This window comes from Vombatus ursinus, unplaced genomic scaffold (assembly GCF_900497805.2).
Source record: "Vombatus ursinus unplaced genomic scaffold, bare-nosed wombat genome assembly UNPS02012082.1, whole genome shotgun sequence".
Classification (NCBI taxonomy): Eukaryota; Metazoa; Chordata; class Mammalia; order Diprotodontia; family Vombatidae; genus Vombatus; species Vombatus ursinus.
The window spans coordinates 2,260,264-2,280,557 of record NW_020951860.1 but is presented as its reverse complement, the minus strand read 5'-3'; the positions used below and the strand labels follow the sequence as shown (position 1 = coordinate 2,280,557).

General features: G+C 36.3%; 1 protein-coding gene across 2 annotated transcripts in view; it reads left to right on the top strand.

The window, feature by feature from the left end:
- The first annotated feature begins 595 nt into the window (after positions 1–595).
- Positions 596–20,294, top strand: part of DCP1B (decapping mRNA 1B) — a 79,365-nt gene continuing 59,666 nt past the window's right edge. Inside the window, exons 1-2 of one of the 2 annotated variants that reach the window (XR_003568683.1) lie at positions 596–953; positions 9,507–9,547. Coding sequence is in view for 1 of the 2 variants with exons in the window: in XM_027857288.1 (XP_027713089.1) it covers positions 618–953; positions 9,507–9,547 (377 nt within the window). In the remaining variant the exon portion in view is untranslated. The remainder of the gene's footprint in view (positions 954–9,506; positions 9,548–20,294) is intronic. The other variant, XM_027857288.1, reaches the window with a different exon arrangement.

The window sequence follows — 20,294 nt, the reverse complement described above, 5'->3', positions numbered from 1 at the left end:
CCATCAAGAGTACTCTAGGGAAATTTAAGGAAGAACAGCAATAACTAATTAAGGTGCTCAAGGATTGATGGCTTCATAAGGATGGTGGCAACTGAGAAGAGGCTTGAAGGAGGATAAAAGATCTGGAATACAGAGGTAAGGGTGGCATCCATTGGAGACATGAAGGTACAAGTGTTGCAAATCAATTCACCTCTGAGTTGGGGAACAGCAATTGTGCTGTTTGAGAATTGAGTTGGGAAGAGGAGTAGGTTCAGGGAACCCAGCTGTCTAGTCTGATTGGAGACTAATGAAAAATAAGGCCAATTGAAAAGGTGGGAACAATTTTGCTTTGATTTCACAATGATGCATGGGGAGATTGCACATTTGGTAACAGATAAAAAACTCACAATCATCTTTATATTGCCACTAATGACTTGAAATAGTTATAAGACGCTTAATTGCTGGCGTCCCAACTAACTCCTGGCAAAGGCCTTTTAAAAGTGAAAGAAGGAAGTAACGCTGAACGGGGAGCCGAACTGCCAGGCTAAAGGAGAGATGAAAGATGTGGCCGAGTCTAGACCTGTTGTTGCCCATGGTTACGAAATCCCCAGAGGAAAATATGCCGGTGTCGATTAGCGATGTCTGCCGCGGGAATCCTTGAGGAGAGGGAAGGACCCCCGGCTCTTCTCTCCTGCCCTGGAGCACTGTATCGAGGGCCTGGTTTCCTCTCTCTCTTTTTAGAATGTGAGGAAGTTCGCGCTTCTCGGTGCTCGATTGGCCGCGTCTGTCCGGTCCACGGTGTTGATGTCCGGGAGGGAGGGAAGATGGCGACGGTAGCTGCTGGTGGCCTAATGGGCAAGGGACGGGACATCAGTTTGGCGGCCCTGCAGCGCCACGACCCCTATATCAACCGCATAGTGGACGTGGCTAGCCAGGTGGCCCTGTACACTTTCGGCCATCGGGCCAACGAGTGGGTGCGTGAGGCCGCGACGGGGCGGCTAAGGCCGACTTGGGCTGGGGGAGGGGCCGGGCCTGCGCGGCCAGCACCGGGGCCGGGGCCGCGATCCCCACTGGGCCTAGAGGCCTGAGGCCGGCGGGCGGGGGCGGCGGAGGGGAGAGAGCAAGCCGACGACCTCGACCCCCGGGGCGGGGCGAGGCGGGGGCGGGGTAGACAGCCAGGGTGGGGGAGGGGCTGCCATCCAAACTGGGTGGGGGGAGGGGGGCGGGACCAGCACTCCCAACCCCAGGACCCGGGCCTGAGACCCTTAGAAAGAGTTTGATTGCAGCAAAGCGCATACAGTAGCCTCAGGCAGAGCGAACACTCCCTGCCAAGGTAGGGGGATTTTTAAAAAATCAACTTTTAAAATACTGAGTGCCAGCTGAGGGCATAGCCCAGTGATAGGCTTGTTTGGGGATACAAAAAAGAACTAGACTAGATCCCAGCCCCAAAGTACAAGTAGGAGAAGGATAAAATTGAGGGAGAAGCCTGGTCTTGGTACTGTGTCTTTATTTCTCGGGTCAGGAGAAATCAAACTTGCTGGAAGTTTGATGCTGTGGAGCTAGCGAGGAAGCTGACAAGTAGAACGAGAAGTGAAAAGAGGGCTTGAAGTCAGCAAGACCTGGGTTCAGATTCCAGCAGGAGGAATACTTACTGTGTGAGCCACGTAAACTCTGAACCTGTTTCCTCAATAAAACTGAGGATAATAATTGTCAGATGAGTAGGTAGTACAGGTATAGTTATCATCTATTTTTATACACGAAGAAGCCAAGTCCCAACATTATTGGCTGGGTCAGAAAGGACTTTAAAGCTTACAGTAGGTATTCGGTAAATATTTCTTGAATTTGTTAAATTTTTTACTGGGTTACTGGACTGTAGATAAGAGGAATTCTGTAGATATGCAGTTACTTAGATTTAGTAAAGTGTTTTCACACAGTATTTCATGCTCTTGTGGAAAAGGTGAAGAAATGTGATCTAGGCATGGCCTAATGTTTTGTTGTCAATTTAGAAAGTCTTTAGTGAAGTGCTCCAGGGATCTGTCCTTGGTTCTGTGTTTTAAATTGTTTATCACTGACTTGGATAAAGGCATAAATGACAAGGTTATCAAATTTTCAGATGACACAAAACAGAATTAAACACACTAGATGAGAGTCAGGATTCAAAAAGAACTTGGTGGTTTAGAGCATAGGGCTGAATCTAGTAAGATGAAATTGAATAGGGATAAATGTGAAGTTTTCCACTTGGATTGCAAAAATGAACCTCACCAATTTAAGATGGAGGAGGTATAAATAGACAGCTATCCAAAATTGCAGTGAGATTCTGTATATGTAAGGGAAAAGAGTTGATTCCCCCTGATTTGATGTCTTTATGTAAAGCTGGAGAGCACTTGGTGGATATGATTTAAAGGAGATTTTTTTTTTCAGTTATAGTTATGGACTAGGTAGCCTTTAAGGTCCCTTCTGATTCTGAGTTTCTGTGAAATTTCTCCACTCCTGTCCCCCAGCATATAATCTACCTTTGCCTAAGACAGTTCTTCTGACTATAAGATCAGTGCCCTTCCATTATGCCACAAGTATTTCTAGGTAGAAGAATGAAGGTAGGAAGAAAAGACAGGATAAGACTTTTAAGGTATGGAGGGAGAGAAAGTTGGATATTTAAAGTGGAGGAGGTGTTGAAGCCAGGCTAGTTAGTCTAAATGAGATAAGTTGTATCCTTTTCACTTTGTAACTGAATAATTTAGGTACCAAGTATTCCTTGAGTTGATACAAGTTTCCTGACAGTTGGGAGAAAGGATGAGATAATTAAGATAATATCATCTGTTGAAACATAGAGCTGCGCTTTTCTGCTTTTTGAACAAATTGCCTGCAAATAATACATAATTCATATAGCAAATGGTCATTCTCTTAAAGTATTTAAAATTCTTGCAATTGAAAGAAAAAAATAGTTTAGCTATAAATGATCTGAGCATATGATCAATGGGAGTTCATAACAGTTACTGCTACTGTCACCAACTTCTGTCACTGTGGAGCCTTTGAACCTTTTGAGTATGAAGCTAGGGAAAATATAGAGAAAATACTTGAGAGAAAGAAGAAAGAAAGTTTGCAGGAAGACAGGTAGATACCCAGAGGGCCAGTTACTGCTGTAATTAAAATAAATGAGGACTGACCTAATTAAACAATAAGAGAAGTAGGGACTGGTTAGGAAAGATGAGCAAAGAGAGAAGGAAATGAATGCTTGGGCATTGTTAAAAATATGGAATTTCCCTCCTTCCCCCTTAAAAGATAATGTCATGACTGGAATAGGATATTTAGGGCAAGATTTGCTCCCAATTGCCAAGAAAGCCTGTATCACACAAATATCTATGCAGCATTGAATGGTATACTGTGATGGTTTTTTTTTCCCCCAGTTCTGGTCATTTTCTGTTAGGACTAGTCCTTGTTGCTCAGAGAGATAACTTACTCCCTGTGTCTCATCATTTGAATCTGCAATGACTATTGACATAAGTTAAAGTTACATGAAAAGTCTTAGATATTTCAGTTTTGATTTCTGATAAGTCCCAATAGTTTGTAGAACAACACAAAAATTTATTCTGTGGTTTAGCATTTTTATTTTGAATTGCTTAGTATTTTAACACAATTTGGCTTTTATAATAAAGTTCAGTTAAAAAGATTAGATTCCATGCTTTAACCTGAAATCAAAACCCATTGAAACAAAGGTAAGCTCTTCCTAGATGGTACAGAATTTTTTTTTTTTTGTTTGTTTGTTTGTTTGTGGCTAGGCAGTGGAGTTAAGTGACAGCTAGTAAGTGTCAAGTATCCGAGGCCCTCCGGATTCCAACACCAGACCTCTATTCACTGCGCCACCTAGCAGCCCTGAAGAATTGTGTTTTAAATAAACTATTTCCTCTCGCTATGAAGTTCACTAAAAAGAGTATTTTGCCTTCTGCAGATTTGTGTCCTTTGAGCTTGCTTAGAACAGCTATTTGCATTTCCAAGAGATGTTTTTTCTAAGTATCCCACAGTATTTTAAGCATATTAACTCTACAAATCTCTCAAAATTTGAGTGATGTAACTTATTTTCCCTTTTCCATGGGGGAAAAAACAGGCATATAGTAATAAAATAATTAGCCCAATCCTGGCAAGTCACCCACCTTTGCTACTGAAACAGTTCTGCATTACTCATACTTTATATATATCAAGCCAGTTAAATTCTCAGTTATATTTATAATGCAGAATAACAACATGAGAAAGAGAATGTTGCCAGAAGAACCATAACTTTTGTATTTCCTAACTCTCTAATTAGAGTTTTTAACCCTTAATATTGCATTACCCAAGGAGGTACTTAATAAATGCTTGTTGAATGATTACAGCAACTTTAAAAAATTAATTTATTCATAAAAAGTGAAAGAAAACAAGTTAAAAAAAATGTTGGTTTGCCTACACATATAAACATCTTGCTTTGGCTTTTCCATGACATGATATCTAAAGGCAGATATTGTAGCTGAGGAAAATATTTTTGGCCTGGGAACTGTAGTTCTGACATGGAATTTTACCAGGTCTCATTGTAAACTTAATTCTATTAGGTATCTAGTCTTTCTACTTGCTTTAGACCTCTTGGCTACATAATGGATACAACCAATTATTTTTAGCAGAATGACTAGGTGACTGAAGAGTTGTAGGTACTCTGTAGGGGAGCAGAGGCAATCAGATCATTTTAGCCAATAATCAATCTGTAAACATTTATTAAGTGCCTGCTGTGTTCCAGGCATGAGGCAGGTAGGTGACTCAGTGGATAGAGTGCTGGGCCTAGAGTCAACTTCCTGAGTTCAAATCTGGCCTCAGACGCTTACTAGCTGTGTGACCCTGGGCAAGTCATTTCACCCTGTTTGCCTCAGTTTCCTCATCTGTAAAATGAACTGGAGAAGAAAATGGCAAACTGTTTCAGTATCTTTGCCAAGAAAACCCCAAATGGGGTCACAAAGAGTCTGATATGACTGAAAAATGACTGAACAACAAATGTCTCAGGCACTGTGTTAAGGTCTGGGAGGTATTTACTTTAGTAGAACAGTTACTTACTAAATGTTATTTTAGTGGCCTGAGTTTTGGGTATTTCCTGAATATATGTAGGTTCTGAAGTACACAATTAGTTTACTTTTAGGAAATACTACTGTTTCTTAAGAACAATGAGTTTCTCCAAAGAAAGATTAAAACTGATATTTCTATTGTTTCTTTTTTTTTTTTTTTTTTAGCTTGAGGGCTTAGAGCACTTTAAAAGCTGCTTTACAAATGTAATCTTATTTTCCATAAGTTAGCATTATGACCTGAAGTTGACAGTTAAAGAAAGAGCACAACCATTGGAATGTCTTATCCAAAATGATGTAATAAATCAATTTTGGGACTGAACTCCTGACCTTTCTACCTATGCTTACAACATGAAAAAAAGACCAATTGAATGTTTAGTATTTATAAAGTTCTTCATTGTTGAATTGCATATTCTGCAACAATAGCCAGACATGTTAAGGTCAAAGAAACTTTTTCTAAAACATGCAACACTGTACTTTATATTCATGCAATATTAAGAATAAATTAGAAGGGTTTGGTCATGTGTATATACATAATTTGAGAAATACTGGCTTCTGTTTTCAAGCTCCCTAGAATATCTGCGTTTGCTTAGAATTGAGAATTGGATGAAAATGACTGAAGAGAAATATTGAAATTACTTCAGTAGGGCTAAGAGAAATATTTCAAATGCAACATAAGATTTTTTAATGGTTTTACTACCACTAATATAGCTTTCCATTTAAAGGGTGTAGTCCTTCCTGAAAGTATAGAATAACCAAATTCCAAGTGATAATGGTGATAATGTTAATGATGAAATGTCATGGGGTTATTTTATTTGGAATGGAGGGGACAGGGAACAAAGAGGAGTGATATTTTGAAAAAAAAAATGTTTCATTTAGCTTCTTGGGAACTTGAAATGCTAAAAATTTCAAAACAAAATAGTTATAGATTAGTTGTATGTAAGCCTTTAAGGTAATTTGGTATTTCCATGCCCAACTGTAACGGATGTTTTAAGGTCCTGAAAATAAAGGCATCTTGATAGGCCTGATCTTTGTCTTTTCTTGTGCATGTTCTTTATCTATAGAGTGGGGATGGTGATGGTTGTGAAAAGAGGAAAAGTGGCTTATATCTATTCACAAGACACATAATTATGTGATTGGAGGAAAGGGTACATACAGAATTTTGGAAAGGGAACATGTAAAGAATGTGATGCTGATCTCTCAACAAGTTTGCAGGCATGCATGAAATGAAAAAAGTTGGAAATATAACTTAATCAAAAATAAATTAGTCAATTGGATTTCATAAGTTTATTTTAATAGAGTATTAAAATTAAATTGCTTAAATGCTTTAAAAATTAAATTGCTTTTAAATTCCAAATTTTAGCTATTTGATTGCTAGTTATATAAGCAAGTACCTTATTTTTATGTTTTTAATAACAACTTTGTATTAATCATAATGGAAAGGTTTTTTTTTTCTTTAAAATATATCATTGGGGGCAGCTAGGTGGCACAGTGGATAGAGCACTGGCCCTGGAGTCAGAAGGACCTGAGTTCAAATCAGGCCTCAGGCACATGATACTTCCTAGCTATGTGACTCTAGGCAAGTCACTTAATCCCAATTGCCTCAGTAAAACAAACAAACCAACCAAAAAAAAAACAAAAACAAACCCATATCATTTGGAGATAACTTCATTAACTCTATCATAGTTTTCTGGTTAATTTCAAGTGTCAGTGTCCTATTTGGAATTCAAGAATTACTGTTTTTGGGTAAGTGAAAAGGATTGAGCTTAGCCTAAATACCCCATATATATTAATTTGACAACTTCCCTATAACATTTTCAGCCACACTTTTAGACTATAGTTTTAGCTTGGTGATTATTTGTGTCAAATTTTATTTTAAAGGCTCCTTAGCTTAGAATGTATCTTTGAATTAGTAAATATTCTAAACACAGTAAGTATATGCCAGAATTAATGTAGATGTTTAAATTCTTTTGGAAGCTTTCATTCATCCAAAAAGTTAAGTAGAGGCACTAGAAGATTATCAGTACTCCCAGGTGACAGGATTTGGCGATAGAAAAGTGTGCATTGGAAATAGGTGGATAGCAAAAGAAATACAGCCAGGATTTTTATAGGAGAGAAGGGATAGCACATTTTTTAAATTACTTTTTTCCTAATGAATCCATGGAACAGAATTAGTTATTTTCTATTGTTTCAGCCAGAGCTGAATTATTATTTCTATATTTGGTAAAGAGAGCTAATGATAATTTATTTTATGATTGATAAAAAAAAAAGACTCCACCTAGTTAATCAGTAGAACCATGATTATAGCAGGAAATCTGCTTTCCTGTGCTTTCTAAGAGTAATTGTCCCTGTGTTTCTTTATTAGTATTTGATCCATTTTAGATTTATCATCCTTGATTTCTTGCTGTCACTTATCCATGATATCCAGTTAGTTGCCAAATCTTATTTCTACATTCACAACATCCCTCAAGTCAGCTTTCACTCTGCTCTCATAGCCAACTACCTTGATTCAAGTTCTTATTAACTCTCACTTAGATTATTACAGTAGACTCTTAATTGCTGTCTCTGCCTCAAGTCTCTACCTACTTCACTTCATTTTCTACTCAGCTGCCAGAGTAATTTTTCTTAAGGACTATTCTGTCCCTTGTCACTCGCCTATTCAAACTCTAGTGACTCCCTGTCACCTCTAGGATCAATTGTAAACTTTTAAAGCCTTTCATAACTTGGACCCAGTCTATCTTTCTACTTTCTGAAAGAAGCATTTCTTTTTTTTTTATATTAAACCTATTTTCACATTAGTCATATTGTAAAGAAGAATTAGAAATAATGGGAGAAACCACGAGAAAGAAGAAACAACAACCAAAAAAAAGAGAGAGAGAGAGCTAGCAAATAATATGTTCGATTTGCCTTCAGACTCCATAGTTCTTTTTCTGGATGTGGACAGCATTTTCCATCATGAATCTTTTGGAGTTGTCTTAGATGTTTGCATTGCTAAGAAGAGATGAGTCTATCAAAGTTAGTCCTCACGTAATGTGGCTGTTACTCTGTACAATGTTCTCCTAGTTCTGCTTACTTCACTCAGTATAAGTTCATATAAGTCTAGTGCAGGTTTTTCTGAAGTCTGTCTGCTCATTGTTTCTTACAGCACAATAGTATGCCGTTACATTCATATACCACAACTTGTTCAGCCATTCCCCAACTGATGGGTATCCCCTCAATTTCCAATTCTTTGCCACCACAAAAAGAGCTGCTATAAATATTTTTGTACATGTGGGTCCTTTTCCCATTTGTGTGATCTCTTTGAGATACAGCCCTGGAAGTGCTATTGCTGGGCCAAAAGGTATGCACATTTTTATAGCCCTTGGGGCATAGTTCCAAATTGCTCTCCAAAATGACTGGATCAGTTCACAACTCCACCAACCAATTTTCCCACATCTTCTCTAGCATTTACCATTTTCCTGTTTTGTCATGTTAGCTAATCTGATAAGTGTGATGTGGTACCTCAGAGTTGTTTTGATTTGCATTTCTCTAATCAATAGTCATTTGGAGCATTTTTTTATAAGATTAGAGATAGCTTTAATTTCTTCATCTGAAAACTGCTTATTCATGACTATCAATGGGGAATGACTTTTATTCTTATAAATTTGACTCAGTTCTCTATGTATTTTAGAAATGAGGCCTTTATCAGAGACACTGGTTGTAAACATTTTTTCCTAGTTTTCTGCTTCCCTCCTAATCTTGGTTGCATTAGCTTTGTTTATGCAAAAACTTTCCAATTTAATGTAATCAAAATTATCCATTTTCCATTTCATAATGTTCTCTATCTCTTGTTTGGTTATAAATCCTTCCATTCTTTATCAATCTGACAGGTAAACTATTTTTTGCTTCCCCAGTTTGCTTATAGTATCAGCCTTTATATCTAAATTGTGTACTCATTTTGACTTTATTTTGGTATACAGTGTAAGATGTAGGTGTATGCCCAGTTTCTGCCATACTATTTTCCAATTTTTTCAACAGTTTTTGTCAGGTAGTGAGTTCTTATCACAGAAGCTGGAGTCTTTGGGTTTATCAAACAGTAGATTACTATAGTCATTGATTACTGTGGCAAGAAACATTTCTTGACTCCCCTTCCTCAAGGGTTGGTTCCTTCCCTTCCCAAATGATCTTATATCTGTTTTGTACATACCTGTCGATATGTACAAGCTATCTTCTCTGGCTAAAATGCAAACTTCTCAAAAGCAGAGACTTTCATTTTGTTTCTGTATCCCCAGCTCATAGTAAGTACCTGCATATAAGAGGTGCTTAATAAATCCATATTGGTTGATTAATCATCATACTGGTTATCAGGTCTGCTTATTCTATTTCATAATAAGATTATGATCTCTAGATACATGATTCTTTGCTTAAATGGAGAGCATATATTTATATTGTGTTGTATGTTTTTTGCAGGAGAAGACTGATGTAGAAGGAACCCTGTTTGTTTACACAAGGTAGGAATAATTATGCTTTTACATAGAAAATTGACAGTGTTTAAAGCAGGATTCTTTTAGGCAGAATGATTTTGTTTAATATTGTCAGCTCTCTGAGAATTAATTTATTCTAAGAGAGAATGAAAAGTTAGTTCAAAGTTGACACATGGAAGGGAAGGGAAAAAAAATTAAAGGATCATAAAAACTGTGTTCATGGAATCTTGAAAATCTAATCAAAATGGCTTTAAACTAAAAAGAGAGAGGGAAAAAACGCCTATATGTATATATTAGCCCAAATACTACAGAATTGACTCTCTCTTGGTTCTTCTGCTTTCAATTACTCTTATTAAAGTCTGATCTTCCTAATCTTCATCCAGGTCATGCCCACTAATTGTGGATATTCCCTAAAGGTCTGTCCTGGGCCCTTTTCTTTTTTCTCTCTATGCTGTTTCACTTGCTGATCTTAACTCTCATGGATTCAATTATCATCTCTATGTTGATGATTCCTAGATCTACTTATCTAGCCCTAATATCTCTTATGACCTCCATGAAGTCTTACATCTCCCAAATGCATATTGGACGTCTTGAACTGGATGTGCCCAGCCAGCTTGAATTCAACATGTCTGAAATTAAACTAATTTTCTTTTCCTGCAAGCCCTACCTTCTTCCTAATTTTCCTATTACTGTCAGGGTACCCAGACTCAAAACCTAGGTGTCATCCTTAGCTCTTCACTCTCTCTTATTCCCCACATCCTATATATATTGCCTTTGTGCTATCTTTTGTGAATTTCCCCCCCTTTTTTTTCCTTTGATACTACTAGCACCATGGTACAAGGCTCTTATTACCCTACACCTGAATTATTGCAATAGCTTTCTAGTTGGTTTTCCTGCTCAATTGCTACACTCAGTTTTCAGATTGATCTTCCTGAAGTTCAGGTCTGACTTGTTACCCTTCTATTCAATAAACGTTAGTGCCTCCCTACCAAATATAAAATCTTCTTTTTGACATTCTAAGCCCTTTATAACCTGGTCTCCTTTCCAGTACTTCTTACTTTTCCATTATTCTTACACCTTACTCTTCTTTGGATCCTCTGTAATCCAGTGATACTGGCCTCCATACTGTTCCTCAAATAAGATATTCTCTCCTGACATGCATTTTCACTGGCTCTCCCCTCTGCCTGTAATTCCCTGCCTGCTTATTTCTAGCTCCTGGTCCTCTGGCTTCCCAATTAATGCTACTTTCTATAAGAAGCCTTTTCTGATCCCCTTACCGCTAATGCCTTCCCTTCTGGTGATTATCTCGTATGTTCTGTATATATTTTATTTGTACAGAGTTGTTTTCATGTTGTCTCTGCTATTAAAATGTGATCTCCTTGAGAATAGAGACTATATTTCAACTTTCTTTGTATCTCCAGTGCTTAGCACAGTGCCTGGCACATGGAAGATAGTAAATAAATGTTTGTTGACTGACTGACCATAGAGAGTATATGTAATATGAGAAAAAATAGCAGTAAAGATGCCTACTCATAGTTGTGGGCAAAAAAATAAGGTAAACGAGTTCCTCACACAAGGAGACCAATTTGACTTCATAGATCTCTTGTGAGATGAGACCCACAATATGTAATACGGCTCTAGAAGGTTAATATGTTATTCTAAAGAAACAGAATAGATAAAGCAGGGGAGGAATAGAGTAGCATATTAGAACATAAACTAGTGTGAGGAAATCCAGAGGAGAGGAAGCTTGTTGGAAAACATTTAGGTAAAGATAATAGAGGCAGAAACAATATTGTCATGAAAGTATATGATAGATTACCTAGTCAGAAAGAAAAAATACTTGAGTTTGGGAAATAATTTACAAGCCTGGAACAGAGGCATGGTAGCATAGTCTTTAGGATTTTGACCATTTGGATGTGTGTTGGACCATGTTTCCTCTCTGTCTAAGGCAAAGCAGCTTTCCTAGTTTGCTTTAATAATGATTTCATCCCTCAAAGGTAGAGAAACTAATGAGAAAAATTGCTGTTCTGGACCTGAGGAGGTAGAAATGATGGGAACCTTGAGGAAAGCAACTGTTCTCTCCTGGAATTTGTGATATGGAAGAATAGGATTGTTGCACATGGTTTGATATGTACCTTATGTTTCAGGAGAAGAAAATTTAAAGAATTCTCAGGAAAAAATAGGTAGGATGCCATGGCTTAAAATACTTCTGGGGAAGTCAACAAGAGGGAAATGTCAGGGTATCAAGAATGAAATTCTGAAGATATGAAAAGGAACAATCCTGATGAAAAGAAAAGATTTTGGAGGAAAATTTATTTAAAAAAAAAAAGGCAGTGTATTCACAAGGATCTTCTCAACCAACCTGGATTTTTAAAAAAGATGTACAGAGGAAGGAAAATAAGTGGAAGATGAACATAGAAGCATAGTGCAGGTTGTCCTGTAAGAACAGTGTCAGTAGTGCCAAAGTTTAGAATGAGCTGAAGGGGTCAAGGAATGCTAAGGACATCAGAAAAACTTTGTGTGTGTGTGTGTGTGTGTGTGTGTGTGTGTGTGTGTGCGCGCGTGCATGTGTGTGTGTTTGTGTGTGTGTGTGTGTGTGCGTGTGTGTGTGTGTGTGTTTGTGTGTGTGTGTGTGTGTAAAGCTATGGTGAGGAACTTGAAGATCATAGAAGTGATAAGAGCACTGCCGGGGGTGGGTGGAATCATGATCAAAGAAAAGATGGAGGTATTCAAGTCTTACTTTGCTTCTATTTCCTCTGCCAAGGAGAACAATATTTGGACCAAAAAGAATAGGAGAAAAATGGATATAGGGAATTGATAACCTTAGGCAAATAGGGAATTGGAAATCAGTTTTTCAACTACTTGTGATAAAGTCAGCTCACCAAGCCCAGATACACTACATCCTCAAGGTACTGAACAAACGGGCAGATGCGATTACTGAGCCACTGTTGATCTTTGAAAGATCTCAGAGGATAGGAAAGGTATAGGACTAGAGAATGGCAAATGTCTGTTTGGAAAGAGAAGAGAGTCTGATTCTAGGCTAGTCAGCTTGATTTTGTATCTTGATAAAATTCTGGAATGTAGTATTTTTTTTTTTAATGTGAAGCAATTGGGGTTAAGTGACTTGCTCATAGTCACATAGCTAGTGAGTGTTATGTGTCTGAGGCCAGATTTGTGGAATGTAGTATTAAAGGCATGGTAGTGAACATCTAGTAAAGGAAATGATCATAAAGACCATGGCTATGTTAAGAACAGGTCATACCAGACTAACTCATTTTTCTTTTTTGTCAGGACTACTGCACTGATACGTCCAAGACATTGTGTAAATATAGTTTATCTAAATTTTTACAGGATTTGACAAAATTGCTCATATTTTTCTTATGGAAAAAATGGACAGTTGTGCCATTAAATGTATTCAGAATATGTTGATTGGTCAGACCCAAAAATAGACAATCTTGATTTGATATGGTCTCTAGTACAGTACTACAAGGAGCTGTGTTTGAATCTATTCTGTTTAACATTTTCACCTAAAGTAAAATTCAAACTGTTTGACATTTAAAGCCTTTCAAAAGACCTGGCAGTTCCAGATTTCAAACTATATTACAAAGCAGTAATCATCAAAACAATCTGGTACTGGCTAAGAAGTAGAATGGTGGATCAGTGGAATAGATGAGGTACACCATACACAATAATACATGACCATAGCAAATTAATCTTTCATAAACTCAAAGATCAAAGCTTTTGGAGTAAGAATCCAACATTTTACAGAAATTGCCGGGAAAACCAAACAATGCATAAACTAATATTTCACACCATGTATCAAAATACCAAAATGGATAAATGATTTAAACATAAAGGGTGATATAATAAGTAAATTGGGAGAGCATGGAAAAATATTCTGTAAGATCTCTGGATAAGGGAAGAGTTAAAAACCAAATAACAAATAGAGGGTATTACTAGGTATAAAATGGATAATTTTGATTACATGAAGTTAAAAAGCTTTTGCACAAATATAGCTAATACAGCCAAAATTAGAAGGAAAACAGAAAACTGAGGGGAAATTTTTTACAGTAAATTTCTCTGATAAGGCCTCATTTCTCAAATATATAGTGAACTTCATCAAATTTATAAAAATAAGAGCCATTTCCCAGTTGTAAAATGGTCACAGCATATGAACAGGCTGTTTTCAGAAGAAGAAATCAAAGCTGTCAACAGTCACATGAAAAAATATTCCAAATCACTACAAATTAGAGAAATGCAGATTAAAACAACTCACACCTTTCAGATTGGCTAACATGATAGAAAGGAAAATGATAAATATTGGAGGAGATGTGGAATAATTGGGACACTAGTGCGCTGTTGGCGAAGTTGGGAACTGGTCCAGTCATTCTAGAGAAGAATTTGAAACTAGGCCCAAAGGGCTATAAAACTGCATGCCCTTTGACCCAGCAATACTACTACCAAGTTTGTATCCAAAAAGATCAAAGAGAAGGGAAAAGGACCTATTTGTACAAAAATGTTTATAGCAGCTCTTTTTTTGGTGGCAAAGAATTAGAAATTGAGGGGATGCCTATCAACTGTGGAATGGCTGACCAAGTTGTGCCATATGATTGTGATAAAATACTATTGTGGTATAAGAGATGAGCAGTATGCTTTCAGAAAAACCTGGGAGGACTTATGTGAACTGATGCAGAGTAAAGTGAGCAGAACCAGGAGAACATTGTACATAGTAGTTGGTTGTTGGTTTCTGCCCTTCATTCTTGAAGAGGACCAAAATCACATGACTATATTGTAGTCAAGGTACAGTGTGTCCTACTGTGACTAAGCAGGCTGATGCAAGCTTGTCTACCACAGGTCAGGTACAAATAATGCATATGAACATTTAGAGTGGAGATGTCTCTAAATTTTCACATCTCACATTTCTTTTGTGCTACTGCAATTATGTTTCTCTTATAAAGTACAGTGTCTTCTTTGATGTGGGCCTCCCATGCTAGGTGGTTCTTTGCCAGGGTCTTCCGTGTCATGCAATCAGTTCCAAGGTTCTTCAGAGAAACCTTGGGAGGGTCCTTGTATCACTTCTTTTGACCACCATGTGAGCACCCTTCTTGCATGGCTTCTCTGTAAAATAGTCCTTGAGGCAAATGTATATTTTGGCATTGGAACAGTGTGGCCACCATCCATACGTGGAGCAATCAGTTATAGCAAATGGAGAAATTTTGAATACTGTGGATAAGTTCACTCACCTTAGCAGTATACTTTCCAGGGATTTACTCATAGATAATGAGGGTGATGCATGAATTGGTAGAGCTAACTCAGTGTTTGGGAGGCTTCGAAGGAAAGCATGGGAGAGAAGAGGTATTAAACTGCTTACCAAACTGAGGGTCTGCAGAGCTGTTGTACTGACCTCATTGTTGTATGCCTGTGAAACCTGCACAGTCTGCTAGCGCCGTGTCAGTCAACTGAACCACTTCCATTTGAATTGTCTCAGGAAGATTCTGAAAATCACCTGCTAAGATAAGGTACTGGATGCTGAGGTCCTTTTTCTAGCTGAACTGTCAAACATTCAAACTCTGTTGCAGAGCACAATATTGTAAGGATGATCAATGGAAAGACTTAAGTCCTCAATCAAGATAATGGTCTAAGACAATTCCAAAGGACCCATGATGAAAAATACTACCCATCTTCAGAGAGAGAACTGGTAAACCCTGCAGATTGAAGCATACTTTGTTTTTACTCTTTGTTTTTATTGTTTTATTTTGTTTGTAACTTTTGCAGCATGTCTAATATGGACATATATTATACATGACTTCACATGTATAAGGGAAGAAGGGAGAGAGGGAGAGAATTTGGAACTCAAAATTTTTAAATGATAAGAATTTTTTTACATGTATTAATTAGGGAAGCTTTTGTGATAGACTTGATAATATTTATGAATGAATTCATCCTAAAATTTCAAGAGAAAACAGTGCTTATATGCAAAATTTATATGGTGGTAAAGTCAATTTGATGACAACTAATGTTTGAATCACAAGTAACATTAGGCTACCTTTTATATACATCCCATACTGTCATAAGTAAAAACAAGAAGCAAAATCTCTAGTCTTGCACAAATTTGCAGTAGATATATTTTCTGAGCTCAAACTACAGTTCCAGCATTATTTTTCTGACCTTAAGTGCAAAAGAAATTTCTATCATTTAAATTCATTTAACTGTGCAATTGAGAAACTTCCATTTAACCTTCAGTTGGAGGTTATGAATCTACAATGTAATGCCATGCTGAAAGACAAATATCAAGAGAAAATTTTAATAGAATTCTATAAATGACTTCCAAGTAATATGCTCATTTAAAATCATATGCTTGTGGACTAATATCAGTATTTGGCAGTACCTGTCTGGGAAAATACAGTTTTAAAAATTATTTATTTTCTTTTTAATTTATGGAATAAAACAAGCATTTACCTTTTTCTTAAGTATATATATATATGAGAAAATATTTTTTAAAAAATTCTTTTTCTGTTTTTTGCTTTTTGGTGAGTCATTTGGGGTTAAGTGACTTGCCCAGGGTTGAATGACTAGTAACTGTCTGAGGCTGGATTTGAACTCAGGTCTTCCTGACTCCAAGACCAGAGCTGTATCCACTGTGCCACCTAGCTACCCCTATAATTTATTTTTCAACATTCACTTTAATAAGATTTTGAGTTGTAAATTTTTTCCCTCTCCTTCCTTTCCCCCATCCCCAAGACAGCGTGCAATTCTAATATAGGCTATACATATGCAATCATATTAAACGTATTTCCACATTAGTCTTGTGAAAGAAGAATTGGAATAAAAGGGAAAAACCATGCGGAAGAAAAACAAAGAGAGAGAAAATAGTACACTTTGATCTACATTCGGCCTCCATAGTTCTTTCTCTGGATGTAGATAGCATTTTCTATCATGAGTCTTTTGGAATTGTCTTAGGTCATTGCATTTCTGAGAAGAGATAAGCCTATCAAAGTTGGTCATTGCACAGTGTTGCTGTTACTATGTCCAATGTTCTCCTGGTTCTACTCACTTCACTCAGCATCAGTCCATGTAAGCTTTCCAGGTTTTTCTGAAATCCTTCTGCTCATCATTTCTTATGGAACAAACTATAGTATTCTGTTACATTCATGTACCACAACTTGTTCAGCCATTCCCCAATTGATGGCATCCCCTCAGTTTTCCAATTCTTTGCCTCCACAGAAAGAGCTGCTATAAATATTTTTGTACATGTGGGTCCTTTTCCCTTTTTTGTGATCTGTTTAGAATACAGACCTAGTAGTGGTATTGCTGGATCAAAGAGTATGCACAATAAAACAAATATTTCCATAACATAGTATAATAAAAAAGATTAACATGAGATTTCAGATCTATTATGTACAACTTGCTGTTTTTAAAAAATATACAATAAAGTTACCATTTTTTTCCTTTTTCTCCTCCCCCCAGAGATGGCTACCATCACACTTCCAAAAGTGTAATTTATCACATAAAATTTCATTACAGATTAGATTAACAGGTGAACATTTGCAAATATTTTTATGATGGAGAACACTAACTTTTAACTTCAATTAAACAAAATATCCCCCCAAAAGAATTTCCTTCTTCACATTAATACACCTATATTACAAATACTTATGCTTAATTGTTAATATACTTTGAGTTTCATAAAAAAATTATGAAAATTTGATTCCTATCCTGTTATATTACGTACCTTCATAATATACTCGATTTTGCCTCTTGGCTCATGAAGCCTAAAATATTTACTATCTGAACCTTTACAGAAAAATTTGCCAACCTTGTCTTAGAACGTGATTTACTTTGTTTTTGTCTTTGTATCTCTAGCAACGAACACAGTGTCTGACAGTAATAAGTGCTTCATAAATGCTTGCATACTTACTGAATCATGATCGCAAAAGATCTGAACGATCTAAATGGCAGAATCTAATAAGATGATAATTGATAGGGTTAAATGTAAAAATCTTATCCTTAGGTTTAAAAAAATCAACTTCAAAGGTAGAAGATACACTGTTCAGCTGGAAAAGATCTGGTGATTTTAGTTGTAGTCCTCCCCCCCCCCCCCCAGCCAATCCCTTTCCTTTCCCTTTTTTTCATTAATCCCCTTATTCTTGATCTTGTATTCCTGCAGTTGATTTTTCTAACTATTTAAAGTAATTCTTTTGTAATTTGATTGCTATGGTACTGAATAAATTAATTTAGGTAGTATTTTCATTTTTATTTTATTGGCCCCACCTTTGTTGTTGTTTAGTTGTTTTCAGTTGTGTCCAACTCTTCCTGACTCTTTTTGGGGTTTTCTTGGCAAAGATACTGGAGTGGTTTGGTATTTCCTTCTTCACCTCATTTTACAGGTGAAGAAACCGAGGCAAAGAGGGTTAAGTGACTTGTCCAGGGTCACATAGCTAGTAAGTGTCTGCGGCTGGATTTGAACTCAAGCCTTCCTGGTTCCAGGTCTGATCCTCTATCCACTGCATCAGCTAGCTACCTCAGCCTACCCAGAAGCAATTAATATTTCTTTAATTGTTTAAATATGTCTTTATTTGTGTTAAGAGTGTTTTGTAATTGTGTTCATATAGTTTCTGGGTGTGCCTTGGCAGTTAGACTTCCAAGTATTTTATGCTGTCTTTAGGTATTTTAAATGTAGTTTCTCTTTCTGTCTCTGCTGAATTTTGTTGGCAATATATAGAAATGCTGATGGTTTGTGTGGGTTTATTTTATATCCTGCAGCTTCGCTAAAGCTAATTATTTTGAGTAATTTTTTGGTTGGCTCTTTGGGTTTTTCAGAGTAAACCCGTATCATCTGCAGTAGTGGTAGTTTTGTTTTCTCATTGCCTATGCTTATTCTTTCAATATCTTTTTCTTGTCTCATTGCTATAGCTAGCACTTCTAGTACAGTGGTGAATAGTAATGGTGATAATGGACATCTAGATTATCCTCATTATAGATGATGCATATTCTTGGTATGATAGATAATATTTTTAATAGGAATGGGTTTTGTATTTTGTCAAAATCTTTTTCTGTATTTTCTGAAATAATCATGTTTTTATTTTTAATATGGTCAATTAAGCTTATATTTGTATCATAGAAGGAGTTTGGTAGGATCCCTTTACTTATTTTTTCTAACAGTTTATGTACTATTGGAATTAATTGTTCTTTAAATGTTTGATGGAATTTGCTTGTAAATCTTCCTAGTCCTGTGTTTTTTCCCCCATAGTGAATTCATTTATCTTGTTCAATTTTTTCTTTCTAAGACAGAATTGTATAAATATTTTATTTCCTACTCTTTTAATCTGGAAAATTTTTGTAAATATTCATCCATTCATTAATTAAGATTGTCAAGTTTTGTTGGCATATAGTATATGCTCCTAATAATCTAATAATTGCTTTTATTTCTTCATCATTAGTTGTGAATTCACTTAAAAAAATTTTTTTTGATACAGGTAACTTGATTTTCTTCTTTAAATTTTAACCGAATAGTGTATTGTTTTCTTTTTCGAGAAAATCAGTTTCTGGTTTTATTAATTAGTTCAGTGGTTTTTTATTTTCTATTTGATTCTCCTTTGATTATCAGTATATCTATTTTGGTATTTCTTTGGAGGGTTTTAATTTGTTGGTTTTCTAATTTTTTTTAGTTGCATGCCCAATTTGTTACTCTGTTTCAGTGATATAAATGTTTAAGGATATACATTTTCCCCTAATTACTATTTTGGCTACATCCCACAAGTTTTCATAAGTCGACTCATTATTGTTATTATCTCTAATGGTCTTAAAAAAATGTTTTTTTCTATGATTTGTTCTTTGGCCTACCCATTCTTTAGGATTAAGTTATTTAGTTTTCAATTAATTTTTAATCTATACTTCCAAGGGCCTTTATTGCATGTAATTTTTATTGCATTATGGTCAGAAAAATGCATTTAATATTTCTGCTTTTCTATGAGATTTTTATGCCATAATATATGGTAAGTTTCTGTGAAGGCACCATACATAGGTGAGAAATAACCCAATCCCTGAATCTACTCTCCCTCTTTTTCTCTTTCCTGCCATTTCTCTTAATCCTTTTCCCTCCTACTTCCCTCTTGGGTAAAATGAATTTCTTTATCCAACTGTGTGTACTCTTACCTCCTTAAACCAGTTCAGATGAAAGTGGGGTTCAAATGTTGGCCATTCCCTTTCCCACTGGCATATCTATTGTGTAAACTCTTCCTTTTGCTTCCCATTTATGAGAAATAATTTTCCCCATTCTTTTTTTCCCCCTCTCATTTTCCCCCTCTCACAGTGCCTTCCTTTTCCCCACCCTTCCAGTCTTCTTTTGAGATTATCCAGTCATAAAAGAATCATATCCAGGTTCCCTCTAAGAACAGTGATGATAAAGTTCTGATGGGTTACATGTATTATTTCCTTGTGTAATAATATAAGCAGTTTAACCTTTTTTTAGTCCCTTATGATTTCTCACGCATGTTTACCTTTTTATGATTCTCTTGAGTCCACTGTTTGAATGTCATATTTTCCATTCACCTGTGGTCTTTTCATCAGGAATACTTAATTAAGTCTTCTATTTCATTAAATATCCATTTTTTTCTCCTGTAGGATGATACTGTTTTGCTGGATAGATTATTCTTCATTGTAATTCTAGATCCTTTGCCTTCTGGAATATCATATTCCAAGCCTTCCATTTCTTTTTAGTGGTGGCTGCTAAGTCTTGTGTAATCCTCACTGTGACGCCATAATACTTGAATTA